We start from the raw sequence: 13,351 nt of genomic DNA, 5'->3' as shown, positions 1-13,351 counted from the left end.
AAATATAAAAAAGTTGGCTCCACATATCTACCACTAATACAAAAGAATCAACAACCACTGCAGCAATAAATGGTGATCACTGCCTCACAGTGGCACACTGTTTTGAGGTACACGAGCAGATATCTCTCTAGATCAGAGGGCGTGGAATATGGAATAGGGATGGGAACTTATTTCACATGTGAATTTGTGAAGAGATCCTGGAGTGCCATGGCACTGCTGCTTGTGTCAAGCTACAGGTAACATCTGGACCTCACTAACAGCCCACACAGCTTGCACACGTCATTCAGGGGCTGTTACCCTGGGGGAACACCCTCACAGGGAACTTCCTCAAAGCAGACAGCTTTATTAGAGTCAGCCAAATGAGAGTGTGCATATGTAAATCACTGTTGAGTTTGTACTAAATCTTTAATGTCTTAATGCCTTTTTCCCCTGATTTTGACACTGCTTCACTGCGAACAGCTATATTTAATTTACAAGTTTTTCTGGCTATTTTTTTTTCCCTCCCCAAAATCAGAAGGCAGGAAGTAGATGGGTGTAACTTAAAGAGGCAGCTGAGATGAGCTGCTGGCAGGGTGAAGTGGTAGGTTTTAGTAATAGCTGGAAGCCGTAAGTGGTTCTAAGCTTTGAAGTCAGTGCAGCTTTGATGTGCTACTCCCATAGTAAATCGCAAGATAGTCTTGAAAGAAAAAAGATTTCCCAAATACCATCCAAGTGTCATTGCTTGTGAAATCCTTGTATGATTTTTCCCCCTCTGTTGAACTTTAAATCTATCATTGGGCTGCTCTCACTCCCTCACAGTCACTCCTGGTCTATTTTAAAGTGTCTTGGTTAAAAGGATAATTACACCCATGCTTGATTTGGAGGCAAGCAGCTTGCTGCATGTTATTGAAACACTTCTGAGCATTCTCCTCCCAGACCTACAGTGCTCAGACACCATGAGAGACCACAGGGTGGGATGCTGGAGCAGCAAAGGGTTGAGGCTGTAAGATGGAGAGGCATCCCTGCTGGTGTACCCAGGGAGGTCTGCTTGTCTCTGCTCATGGAAACAACCACAGCTCTCCTGAGACAAATGTGACCAGGAGGCCATGAGGAGGAAACAGCCCTCCTCTGCTCTGCCCACTGCTTTGGGAGAAGAGACTGCATGATGCCTAGAAAAGAGGATCTGCTATGGAAATTCAGCCATGCACATTGGCATAGATGGGAGAGATGCCTGCTCCTGGTGGGCTTGATCTTTCTTCCCCTTGGACTCAGCATTGCAAGTTTTCTTGATGGGTATTTGACTCTCATACCAAAAAAACACAGGGGAATATCTATTGATTTTTCCCCACTATGTAAACTGTCATTGACTTGCACACTTAACCAGTATGAGTTTTCATGTTTAGTGAAAATATAAACAAAACTATGTTTGGACAGTTAGATTTAAGTAAGCAGCTCAAAAAACCTTATCTTTTGAAAATGGTTGTATGTCCTGCATTTTAACAGCTACATTTTAAATCTAAGCCTATGCCCCAAATGTAATACACAACCTACATTACAAAGTATATCAAAACAACAATTTTCAGCAAGTCTGAAGCTAGCAGGGCAAGAGAATTAAAATAGTTTAAACCAATCTTTATTACCCACCAAAAACCTGTTCACCTAGGCACAAATATTTGAATGGAAAAGGGAGACAACTGTCCCTGCCCGTGGTGAGGGGTATGAGCTACCTGATCTTTAAGGTCCTTTGCAGCCCAAACCACTTCATGAGCCTGTGATTTCATGATCAGAAAGACCATGCCCATCTAAATAGACAGAAATAAAAGAAAATTGCATGTGACCAGTAAAATACAGGAGACTAACATGTCAAGGTTAGAGATCATTGAATATTTCAGCCATTCTCAGAAGACACAACAACAGACTATATGAGGGAAAAGATTGCCCACCAATCTAATAAAACCTTTGAAGTCTGGTGATGACTTCTATCCTGCTCCTTCATATTAGTTGTTAGTTATACCAATTACAGTCTAACAGTGCACTCAAGCCAGACTCTGCAGACATACAAAGCAGAAGTGAGATGATCAAATACTGCCCTGCACATCACAGGCACTTAGAGCTGTGAGAAGTCTCCTGCACAGTCCTGTACAGGTACAACCAGCAAAATGCTAATTATATTCTGCATCTTCAAACTGGTGGTGTAGCTTTTACAGGGGTAAGCCACAAGCAAAACATACCAAAGCCCAAACTCAGTTTTGTTTAAGTGGGGTCTGACAACAGTGTCAGAACAAATTCAGTTCCAGAAACTGTTTTAATGTGTACTGGAATAACAATAACCAAAGTTAAGCTGCAAAGTGCAACCTCTCATAAATATTGCATATCCAGAACTGAAATCAAAGAAGTAACTTGCTGTTGCTGCCAGTGAACTTGAGTGAGGGAGTGTGGGATTAGATGTGGAGTCTATTTGCATTAATTTTGCATCAATATCCATATTAATTCTAACACAATATTGTATCAAATTTGGGGACAGCACTCAGCTCAGTCTCCCTGGTGAATGAAATATCACTTGTAGAGCTCCAGTAAATCATTTAGTAGCATTAAAAAAGTCAGGCATGAAATCAGAGAAAAAGTTTAGAAAAAGACATGTAGCACACAAAAATCATACCAGAATTAACAGAATATGTAATGAAAGAGCCTGTGTATGGAAAGAATAACTATTCAAGATCAATTTCTACTCCCTCATTTCTACAAAAAATAAACTTTATACAGTTGGTAATAGCTTTGGAGGATGGAAAATCAATTCACCTGGGACTTATTGTACCTCTGTTACCAAGATAACATTTATCTACGGTGCAAACTACAAGCTGTGAATACAGCTAAAACCATACAAATAAAAATGTCATTCCAGTGAAGACACAAACTGGCAGAAACCAGGACTTGCCTGTATTTTTTAGAAGAGTCCTCCTAAAGTGGGACAGTCTGACAGCAGGTGATATAAACGCTCATACTTCTATTTCCCCTGGAATTTCTAAAACTTTATAAAACAAAAACCTTATGACCAACCCACAAAATAACAGAAAAAGTCCTCACTTCTCTGCTGAGCTCTGATCTGCTTTGGAAGAAAGACACCCTGTACAAGGATTCCCAAGACTATGTGTGTACATTTTCTACTGACATCATGCAACATGATGGACTCCACGGTGCTATCTGTTTTCCACTTAACCCAATTTCTCACAGGCTGGGTATACTGGTATTAATGACCATTTTTGCATCTAATATCTTCATTTAAAGCATGCTCTTGCTTGGTTGGCTCAATGAGAACAACCTGTGGCATTTGGCTGGTGGGGAAGCCCATCACATTTGGTGCCATCTCCACTGGTTGGTTGTGGTTTTTCTTTGTTGCCACCCAGAAATGACAGAGTATGAAAAACAGTATTTTGGCTCTCCTTTCATCTGTCACCAACTCCTCCTCTGCTCAGTGTACCAGAAATCCTATGGTTAGCTTGAATGAACACCCTGCCTCTCCACTTGTGAGACTTCTCCATCCCAAGATCTACTTTAAAAAAACAAATGCATGGCATTTACAAGGCATTGGCAAAAATAATTAGTTAGGACAGACTGACTGATTAAAGTAATGGAAACTAGAATTGCCATGAATGCTGCAGCCTGGAAGCAAGGAATGCTGTTCCTTAAAAAAACCAGTGGAGATCCAGTTCTTTTTTAAGACAGATGAGGAAGGGACAGCCTTCACCTATAAGACAGTGCAGTGCTTAGGCCAGTGACACGAGAAGCAACAACCAACTTCCCACATCAGTGGAGGTGGTCTCAAATCAGCATCTCAAAGGAAAGTGACCAATTGCCAGTCAATAGCACAGGGTTCCTTTTGTGCTCTTTCATATCCTTATTCTCCAAGCTGCAGCCATTCCTCTGCATAGCAGATCTCATATCTTTATGGGAAGCTGGTATTTTCCTGGAGGAGAGGAGGCATGTGCTTCAAGAGTAAGGAATAATATCAAAGAATTATATCAGACAGAGGATGACACAAATGTTTAGTAAGTTTCATCCAGGGCTATTAACAGAAGAAGAAAAGAACACTCTTAAAACATTAGCTCACACTTGGCATTTAGTTTAAAATAATGGTCTGTTGGAACAAGAAGAGACCCAACAAAACCACTGGGAATCTTCGGCAGCAGCTGATTTAAGTGCCTAGCAGCCAAAAGGAATCTCTTAAGATTTATAAGCTGTGCTGAATTTTTAAGTTTTGTGCAATCAGTAGCAGGAAATTGTCAAAATCATGAACATCCAAAATACTCCTGAAATAATCCAAATCCCATCTCACAGCTCTGACACATAATGTTATCAGTGTCCACTATAGTATTGCTGGATACTACACTTCAGCCATTATTTTACATGTGTTTATTTAATCTGACAGGATTTTATGGGAGGTTTCCCTTGTGAAAAAGGGGATAGATTTCATTGAATGGACCAAGTTGCATAAACAGATGTCTAGAACTCTGTCTCCAAATTAACCAAACAACAAACATTCAAATATAACTACTCAGAGTAAGGATGAGTCCTTGAAGTTCAATTTCTCTAGAATCAAAAAGTGATGCCTGCTCCTGCAGCAGTGTTTTGAGATATGTTTGTGCTCCCATTTGTTTCTGTTGCATGCACAGCTGCGGTGGAAAAATCCTGTTAGTGCAGTCACAGCATGCAGACCTTCAGACAGGAATGCTCCCTTCCATGCAAAGCCCTTCCAGTTTAACACAGCATATAGTTTAAACTCTGACATAATAGCACTGATGGTGGTGAAAGACAACCTGCTTGCCCAGCAAGGCAAAGCCAGAGGTAAGGTCTGCCAGACTCAGATAATCATGTAAATATTTAAGAGCCAAAATTGGCCTTCAGATTTCAAATACATGTGGGTTTTATTTATAGGTACAATGAATTGCATTGTGTGCATTTTATAATTTCAAACAATATATTAACATAAAAGTCTCAGATAAAGTCGTAAGAACTTTTACACACATTGCCTCATTTGCACAAGCCTTGTTTTAAAAGCAATAATGGGCACTTAACAGTGTTTGTGTAAAAGTACATGACATTTATCTTCAAACTGACTACTTATCACAGCAGTAGTTATGAATATAATCTAAAATAGTTTATTCTGTTAACCATATGCATGTTGTAGGTATGTCTTGCAAACCTATCTGAAATAAAAGAATTGATGTGTGGGGAAATGTCTTTCACATAAGAATTGAAATATAGATTAAAAAATGCCACTTAGTAAACGTTATTCAATAAATAAAAGTATTCACTGTGAAACATAATTTTTCATAATATTAAGATATGTATGATAAATAATTATTTCATAGAGTATGTTTGCATGTTGTAATATAAGAATATGTCTGTTTAAATGAGCCTTGTCCTTAGCACTACCTGTGTAACCAAAGAGCATTTGAATTCTTAGCATTTGTTTGTTTTCATTAGTATTATTATTATTAACTATATAATAATCACAATGCTTTTAATACAAGTCTTTTAACTATTCCTGTATATCAACACAACAAGATTAGCTGTTGATACAGGTTCTCAAAAAATTAAAAGTCCTTTCTACAGAAAATTGGCCCTTCCAAATGTTTCTTGATAGGAGAAAGTTTAAAGTGCAAATATACTCTGGAAAGGGTCTCTAAAAATGGCACAGTGGAACTCGATGTTTATCATGTTTTGGTTATCTCACAGGTTGGCAAACCAATCTTCTCAGCTGAGAGCTAGCTGGAGCAGTCAGAAAACTCTTCCATTAGCTGCTTGAGGGCAGGGTGCTAAAGACGCAAAGAGAATACAGATTTAATCTCCATGTGCTGCAAATAAATTTATCTGGCAAATAAAAATGAAGGGAATGATGAAATTAATGCTATGCCACAGCGAGTTTTTCCAATTCTTGTTTTTTGTCTAACCATGGCCATGAAGCCAAATTTGCCGTTACTGGTGGTTGCTCAAATAATTTGTATACCTGGAGTATTAAAAATTTGCTTATTACCTAGGTTTACCTTATTACCCTATTATTTAGGCTGATTCAAGTGCACAGAAGTGATGAGGATGTGGTGCTCTGCTATTAGCAATAAGGATAAAATCTGATGTTGGGTCTATCATGCACACAAATTAATACAAGAAAAAAGCCCAGGAGAAGATGCTATTGAGGAGCTTTGTGACAACTTTGGCAAAACAGTGAACGGGCTAAGTTTCTTTCTGGGCACACCTCTGCAATGCATGGGGAGCTTCCCCACCCTCAAAGGTATAACCTCAGGAGATGGGTGGTAACAAATATTAAGAGTTTCCAAAGACAATGAAAAGTGCTCATAGACAAAAATGTGCAATATCATCCATGACTCTACCATTTTCAGCAGTGTTTTGACTGGATGAAGAGAAGTGGCTGGCTCTCTGGGGCCTGTGAACCTGACCTGATGACACTGGTGGGACAGGACAAAGAGAAGCCTCTGCTGGCAACATACATGCTGCAAAAAGTGTATTTTTTCTTCAAAGTAGGAATCAGATTGGTAAATTTAATCAAGATGTGGTATTTAAACATAAATGAACGAATGGTATTTTTAGAAAGTTGCTGGATGACAAAAGAACATCCAACAGCATCAGTGCCCCTGGCTTAGTAAAAACATGAAATCAGTTAAGCAGGCCTTTTAGAAAGTGTTTTCTCTCCTTTGTTTTCAACAATTACTGAATTTTGCTCTTCCCAGGCTTCCCATGAAACTTCTGGACTGTCATTACAGTGGAGCCCTTACTTTTCCTGCTTGACTGGTGATAACTGCTGCTTTGCCAGCTGTTTGATTCCAGGTACTGTGTCTAGTATGTGAGTTACTCCCCCTTGTCTTTCAAGAGAGACATTAAAATGTCTTCCTTTTACTAGGGAGATATATCTCTCACTTTTCTTCTATGCTGTAAAGTATTACCACAAAAGCTGCAGAACTTAATTACAACTTCATTATTTAACTACAACTTCAACTTAGGCAGAAATTGGTCAATGTTTCACAAATTCACGAGGGGACAAATAGAATAACTCTAGAATTGTTTACTCATGAGAAATGGCTGCAAGTCAGTATTATTCCATGTTTCTGAGAACCTGCAGAGTAAGAAATCAGCAAATGCAGCTATCATGGAGAAACCACTGTTGAATGGAGATGTTATTGCTGGGGTGTCCTATGGCAATTCAACCACACATGAAATATATACAAATTCACTGTTAGTAAAACTTATGTAAATGTGAAGATGGATGGGATGGTTATTAACAAGAAAGGTGATGGCCTTTTTTCTTCTCATGTTAGTGTGTTTGTCTGGCTTATTTTTTAAAAAAAGTACTTGTAGTGTTTCCTAATACTAGCTTAAAATTGAGCCAAAACACAGCAGCTCTAGAAAGGGCAAGTTCCTGGTGATAAAAGTGTAAAATATAACTGCTGCCTAATGAAATAGAGAATCAGGTAGCAAAGACTTGATCTTACATTAGTAAGATGTAGACAGGTCTCTCTCAAAGAAGTTGAATGACTGGAGATGCTACAGAGAAATGTATGAAAGCATTTGAAACCTGGAGATATTAACTTCCACTGAGACTTAAAGAACTCAATTTATTACATTTTTCAAAAGAAAATGCTGTGCTGACTCAATGCTAGTATGTAATTCATAGGGAGAAAAAGCAAATGTACTGAATAGCTGTTTAATTTAATGTAGAAAAGGCACAATGAGAACTAATCTTTGGAATTTGAGATCAGACAAAACCAAATAAGAAATAAACCAATCTTCTTCACAGTTTGAAGGTGTTAAAGGGAAGGGAGCAATGGATTTCCCATCTCCTGAATTCTTCCAGCCAAGACTGAATGACTTAGTGGAAGAAACATTTTCTTTACTTTTTTCTTTACTTTTTTACCAAAGTAAATTTTAAAATTTCCATATAATATCTGGTCAAAAGTTAAAGACTTGTATCTAAAAGTGGACAGTAAGTGCTCTAAATATCCTTCCCAGCCTAAACTGTATGCATTTGTGAAAAAAGGGAGGTTTTCAACTGAAACGGAACTTTTTGAAAGATTCTAACAAATCCAAATCCAAATTCAGATCTGTATTTGGATTCTAACAGAAAATGAAATCAGAAATGTGAAACATCTTTTGGATTTTATGTCAACAGAAATTAAGATTTTGCTATTGAATTTTGGAGGATATCTCTCAGGGAACACTTCCTTTCAGGTGTTGAGCTCTAGGAGAGCTTGCAATCATGCACTGGAGTTAAGACCTGACAATGTGCAAATGTGGATATATAAGGCAATAATGAGATAGCACTATAGTATAGAATAGTATTAGAAACAACAGTCACAGCAGACAGTGTCAAACACTTAGTAGGAAATATCTGACTGTAATTATTTAAATTATTAATTATTACCACAAAGACAGTCTCAGGGGCAACAAGAATTGCAATGATAAATAGATATGTTTAAATACCAGACTAATTTTTGATGAAACTGTTTCTCCAATATCAGCACTGCCCCAACTACATGTAACTATTTTGTAGTACAGTAAATGAATGAGTGTTATTGAACTCTCTGACACAAGCAACATTTGGCAATTCAAGTCAATAATTTCAATTCACATTTTCATGTTTACTTTTGAGTCTCTGGCACTCCAGAACAGAATCTGCAATATGGTTCAACAGGTCTCTATAGACTTTGTCCTTTCCAAAGCACTGTAGAGTTAAGCTACTCTAAGCACAATATAAGAGCTCCCATCCAACTAGGTTTACACATGAAATGAAAAACTGTCTGCAACACCTGGGACTGAGCAGGAGTATAAAAGCAGAGTTCCTTTGAAGAAAATCAGGAATAGCAGAAAAGCTACTTACTTGCATGCTAAGAAGACATAAATTAAAGTAGGACTTAGTGCAGCCACTGCCAGAGCTGTGGCTAAGACAGTCTGATGCTTCAAAGTTACCATAATAATTTCCAGTCCTGACAGACAAAGTACAACAGCAGAAACGGAACTGCAGGACCAGTTTTAGCAGCAGATGAGAATGTTAACATGGGTGATGAAGCAAGCTTCACACTGCAGATTCCTGCACTCCTCCACTTGTCTATTAATCTTACAAATATCTTAAATTAACATACAGCCAGACACAGGAATCTGCCATCTTTGACAAAAAAGCTTCAGCATTTTATCTTTTCTCCTGAAATCCAAAGTTTTTATTGACAGAACTACATGCACATGAAGACATAAAATGCAAAGAACTTTACAGTTAACACAGCTTAATGTAATATTAATACCCATGAATGACTAGTGAATATAGAAATACCATTTTTAACGGAATGGAAAAATTGCTTAATTGCTTTATTTTAAAAAGTGAATGGTTTTGTTCCTATTTCTTGTACTGCTGGGCACACATCCCTAATCATGAAAAGCTAACATCAGAAAACAGCCCAGAACAGTCCTCATTAAATTGATTAAAGAAAGAACAAAGAAAGAGAAGCATTGGTACATAGGGTTAAAAGCTGCTAGGAATAAATAAGTTGATCCTTCCCTTGAGCTGTCACAAGCCTCACTAATGCAATTATCCCTTCACATAGACCCTGTGGTTTTGGAGAGTCCATCTGACCTCACTGGAGAGCCTCCTGTTTGAACCCCATGATCTGCTCAGCATGGGATGCATCTGCAGAAACACAGGCTTTTCTGTGGAAATACACAACTGAACTCCTAAAGCAGCAGGCAGGAGTCACCTGTTGGGCAAAGCCATCACGAACTACCACTGCCATAATCCAATGGGTAATTCATTGCTTCCAGGGTGTCAACACAAGCTTTGCAACAAGGGCTCTGACTGATCAGTCAGTGTGGGTCACTTGGGTGTGGGGCCAATAATTTCTAAATTCAAAGCAAAAAATGAAATAAACACAGGAAAAATTGTACTTGGCTTACCTAAATGTACTTAAATGTTTGATATATAATACAGAGTTCAACCTTGATTTTTGGTACCAGAAAATACTACCTGAAGACTTACTCAAGAGCACCACCAGCACACGTCATACCTTTCTCCAAAATTAGTTTTGTTTTTCTTCTACCAGCCTGAGGCTACTTTAATGAGCTGCAAGAATTAATTCTTGCACTTTTTCTCTTATTACAAAGACATATATTCAAGTCTAGGCTCTTCTGTGAATAGAACTTTTCGTCATTACTGTCAGTGTTTCATTCCATTGTTTGTCTTTTAAGTTATAATTTCCTTATTTTGCAATGTTTTAACTACATTGGCTGCAACTGTTAACAGAATAACTAGTGATTTTGGGGGCCAACTAGGAAGGCCTTAAAAAGATTTGATTAGGCAATTCATTTTACTAATGTTGTAACATCTTACTTGATTATTTTAAATGAGAGTTGGTGCATATCCACTTTGGCAAAATACTGAGAAGTTTAATCATCTCTCTCAAATAACAAGCTTTCACTGGCAGAAAAACATGGGCTTAAAAATGCAAACAGGATTCAGGAAAACAAAGGCCACATTCACCTGGCAAAATTTATAACAATACCTTTCCTGGGGTGAAATTCAAGCCACTATCCTGAAATCAAAGTGATTCAATTCCTGAACTGCATCAGAGATGAATGCAGATACATGGATCTGCTTTCTCCCATCACCTTCCAGCTCTTCCTGCCCTGACTTCCCAAGGGCTTCTGAACTCCCTGCTCCAGAAGTAGGAGAAATGCTGTAAGACTCAGCTTGAACTACAACCACAGTTAGCAGCAATGCAGTGTCATTAAAGCGTCTGTTCCATTGTCTCTGCCAAATTCCAAGCTGATCTCTCCAGTCTCCTAACCAGAAATACTCCCAATTCTACTCCATTTCATGTGATGACCTTTAATGTACAGGCTGCTTTGAAGTCTTAATCTTTCTCCACTCTACATTTTCTTAGATGGGAGATGGATTCACCTCCTCTGAGACAGTATGGATGTATTTTGATTTGATTCCATTCGGAAGGTAGGCTAAGACTGAGACAGAAGAAAGTCTCAAGTCTAACAGAGGTCCTTAATTATGGCTGAAAGTAAAGAGGATAAGAGAGAGATTTTAAAAGTTCCAAACCCCTTGTCAGGGGAATTTGTGCAAACTTCCAAGAAACCCCATTCAACTTGGTTTTGAATGCTTGCAGGGATGGATCATCCACAACCTCTGCTGTCCCAGTGCCTCATCACACTCAAAGCAAAGAGTTTCTTTCCTCTCTTTGCTCTTCTAAACCTACCCTCTGTCAGTTTGAAGCCTATCACACCATGCCCTTGTCAAAAGTCCCTCATCTGCTCTCTTGTAGCACCTTTAGATATTGGAAGGTGTTCCAAGGACCCCCAGAGCATTCTCTTCTCCTGGCTGAACAACTCTTCCACTCTATCTTCATGGGAGAGGTGCTCCACCCCTCTGAGTATCCGTGGTCCTCTGGACTTGTTCCATCTACCTTGTGCTGAGCTCCCCACAGCTGGATGCAGACATCCAGATGGTGTCTCACCAAAGCAGAGCAGAGGGGCAGAACCACCAGCTGTGTTGGAGTCAGTGAGTCAGGAATCTCTCTGAATTCTTCAGAGAAAAATCAGAGCACAGGGATTGAATTAAAACCTGTGCATGCACTGAAGTGCATTAGGCCACTCACACATAAAGTAGACACTTAAGTAGAAGTATGTTAGTAAGTTTTAGGGTGAGCTCTAATGCTTTTAGTAAGTGAAAGGTTTCAAATGCCAAAGTTGCAGTGTGAGTTCTAGTGAAGGTTGAGAAACATCCTGGTGTTTTCAATGGAGGCTTCAGGACTATGGTTGTAGACAGTACATAGACATAATAGAACTATAATAAAAATATTGCTCACATTTTTCAGATAGAACAAGACAGGTTGCATGCATAGTCCATACATAACCTGGCATGTTAAGAAACCAGAATTCTAACAGGTTAAGGAGGGTGGTACAAGTTTGCATCTTAGCTTGGTGGGAAAATCCTATACAAGAGTTTGTATTGGGGAGAGTTGGTGCTTTTAGCCATCTGCTTATTGCCACCATTCTTGCCACTTGCTTTGCTACTGCTTTTGCTATTGCTTTTCTGTTTGCCTTTTGAGACTGATGTGCTTTGTAATAAGAGATGTTTTGTAATAAATAACCTTTTTAGCAACTATTAGCTGCTTTGCTTATTTAAGATAACCTGACAAAGTAGGGGCCAAGAGCTCTGGAGGTTTAATAACCACACATTTTGGTGCCCTGTGTCTTGTACCTTGCCTTGCTCGCTTTACTAAGGACTTTAAATTACTGTTGGGCTGTCTCAAAGGCCTCAAATAAGAGCTCTGGAGGTTAATAACCTCATACACTGGACCTGCTGGTCTGCTTTTAATGCACCCCAGGACATGGCTGTCTCTCTGGGTTGGAAGTACACATTGGCAGGTCATGTTGAGTTTTTTGTCAACCAACAACTGTCTACCACTCTTCTCAGAGCTGCTGTCACTGTCTGCCTATACAGCCTGTACTCCTGCTTGGGATTGCCTGGACCCATGTGCAGGACCTTGCACTTGGACTTGTGCAATTTTATGGGATCCATTTCTCTTCTGCAGGTCACTTCTCAAAATTCCTCTGGGTGACATTCTTTCCTACCAGTGTGCCAGCTGCAACATGCAGCTTGGTGGTGCTGGAAAATTTGCTGAGGGGGCACTCAAACTCATTGTCCATGCCACCAACAAGATGTCAGAAGATATTAAATTATGACACCATCTTGAGACATGGATCAAACACACTGAAGGTGGGACCCAAAAAGTACCTTTTACCACAAGAACAGATATGGTTATTACGGCTTGCTTTTTCTATTATTATTCTCATGCTCTCAACATTCAATTAACGTATATTAATTCCTTTTTAGACATGCATCAATTATAGAAAACATTCTTCAATCAAAAGTTTTAACAACTCTATCTAGAAATACAAGTAATTTTTCCAGTTTGATGGTCATTTATTTTGTCTCTAGTGATTTTAAGGGAAAAGCAAGGAAGAGACTGTGAGATAATCTGCAGTGGGAACTGCTCATCAACTAGGATTGCCTGCAAAACCCAGTATACTGAATGGCTGAACAGCAAAGCCTTTTTAGAAAAGCTGGGTCAGGAGATGTGACCATGAGGCAGTTACTTCTGAACTTATTTTCAATGCAAACAGAGATAAAAGATGGGCTTCCAAGCACAGAAGTGTATCTTTCTACTGCAAAAGGTTTATTTTAAAAGATCTGTCATTTTTCTGATTGCTCTCATTGTCATTCATTGAAATACCAAGGGCAATGCTGCCAGGATTTGAGTGTGGGCTCTTTCAGTACCGCAACTCTCAAAAGAGTGAAATA

At 38.9% G+C, this 13,351-nt stretch overlaps 1 protein-coding gene across 5 annotated transcripts in view; it reads right to left on the bottom strand.

Moving 5' to 3' along the window:
• The window catches only part of ARB2A (ARB2 cotranscriptional regulator A), a 221,542-nt gene that overhangs the window by 23,385 nt on the left and 184,806 nt on the right, over window positions 1-13,351 (bottom strand). For 3 of the 5 annotated variants that reach the window (XM_079331363.1, XM_079331362.1, XM_079331365.1), the window contains one exon: window positions 11,277-11,569. The exons of 1 other annotated variant lie outside the window; for it this stretch is intronic. In XM_079331363.1, coding sequence (XP_079187489.1) covers window positions 11,292-11,569 — 278 coding nt within the window. In that variant the 3' untranslated portion in view covers window positions 11,277-11,291. Of the gene's footprint in view, window positions 1-5,178; window positions 5,796-11,276; window positions 11,570-13,351 lie in introns of those variants that run through there. One more of the 5 variants, XM_079331366.1, reaches the window with a different exon arrangement.

Source organism: Erithacus rubecula, assembly GCF_903797595.1.
Source record: "Erithacus rubecula genome assembly, contig: SUPER_Z_unloc_3, whole genome shotgun sequence".
In the NCBI taxonomy this organism is placed as follows: domain Eukaryota; kingdom Metazoa; phylum Chordata; class Aves; order Passeriformes; family Muscicapidae; genus Erithacus; species Erithacus rubecula.
Note: the sequence above shows the minus strand (reverse complement) of the source record. Positions and strands in the feature narration are given on the sequence as shown.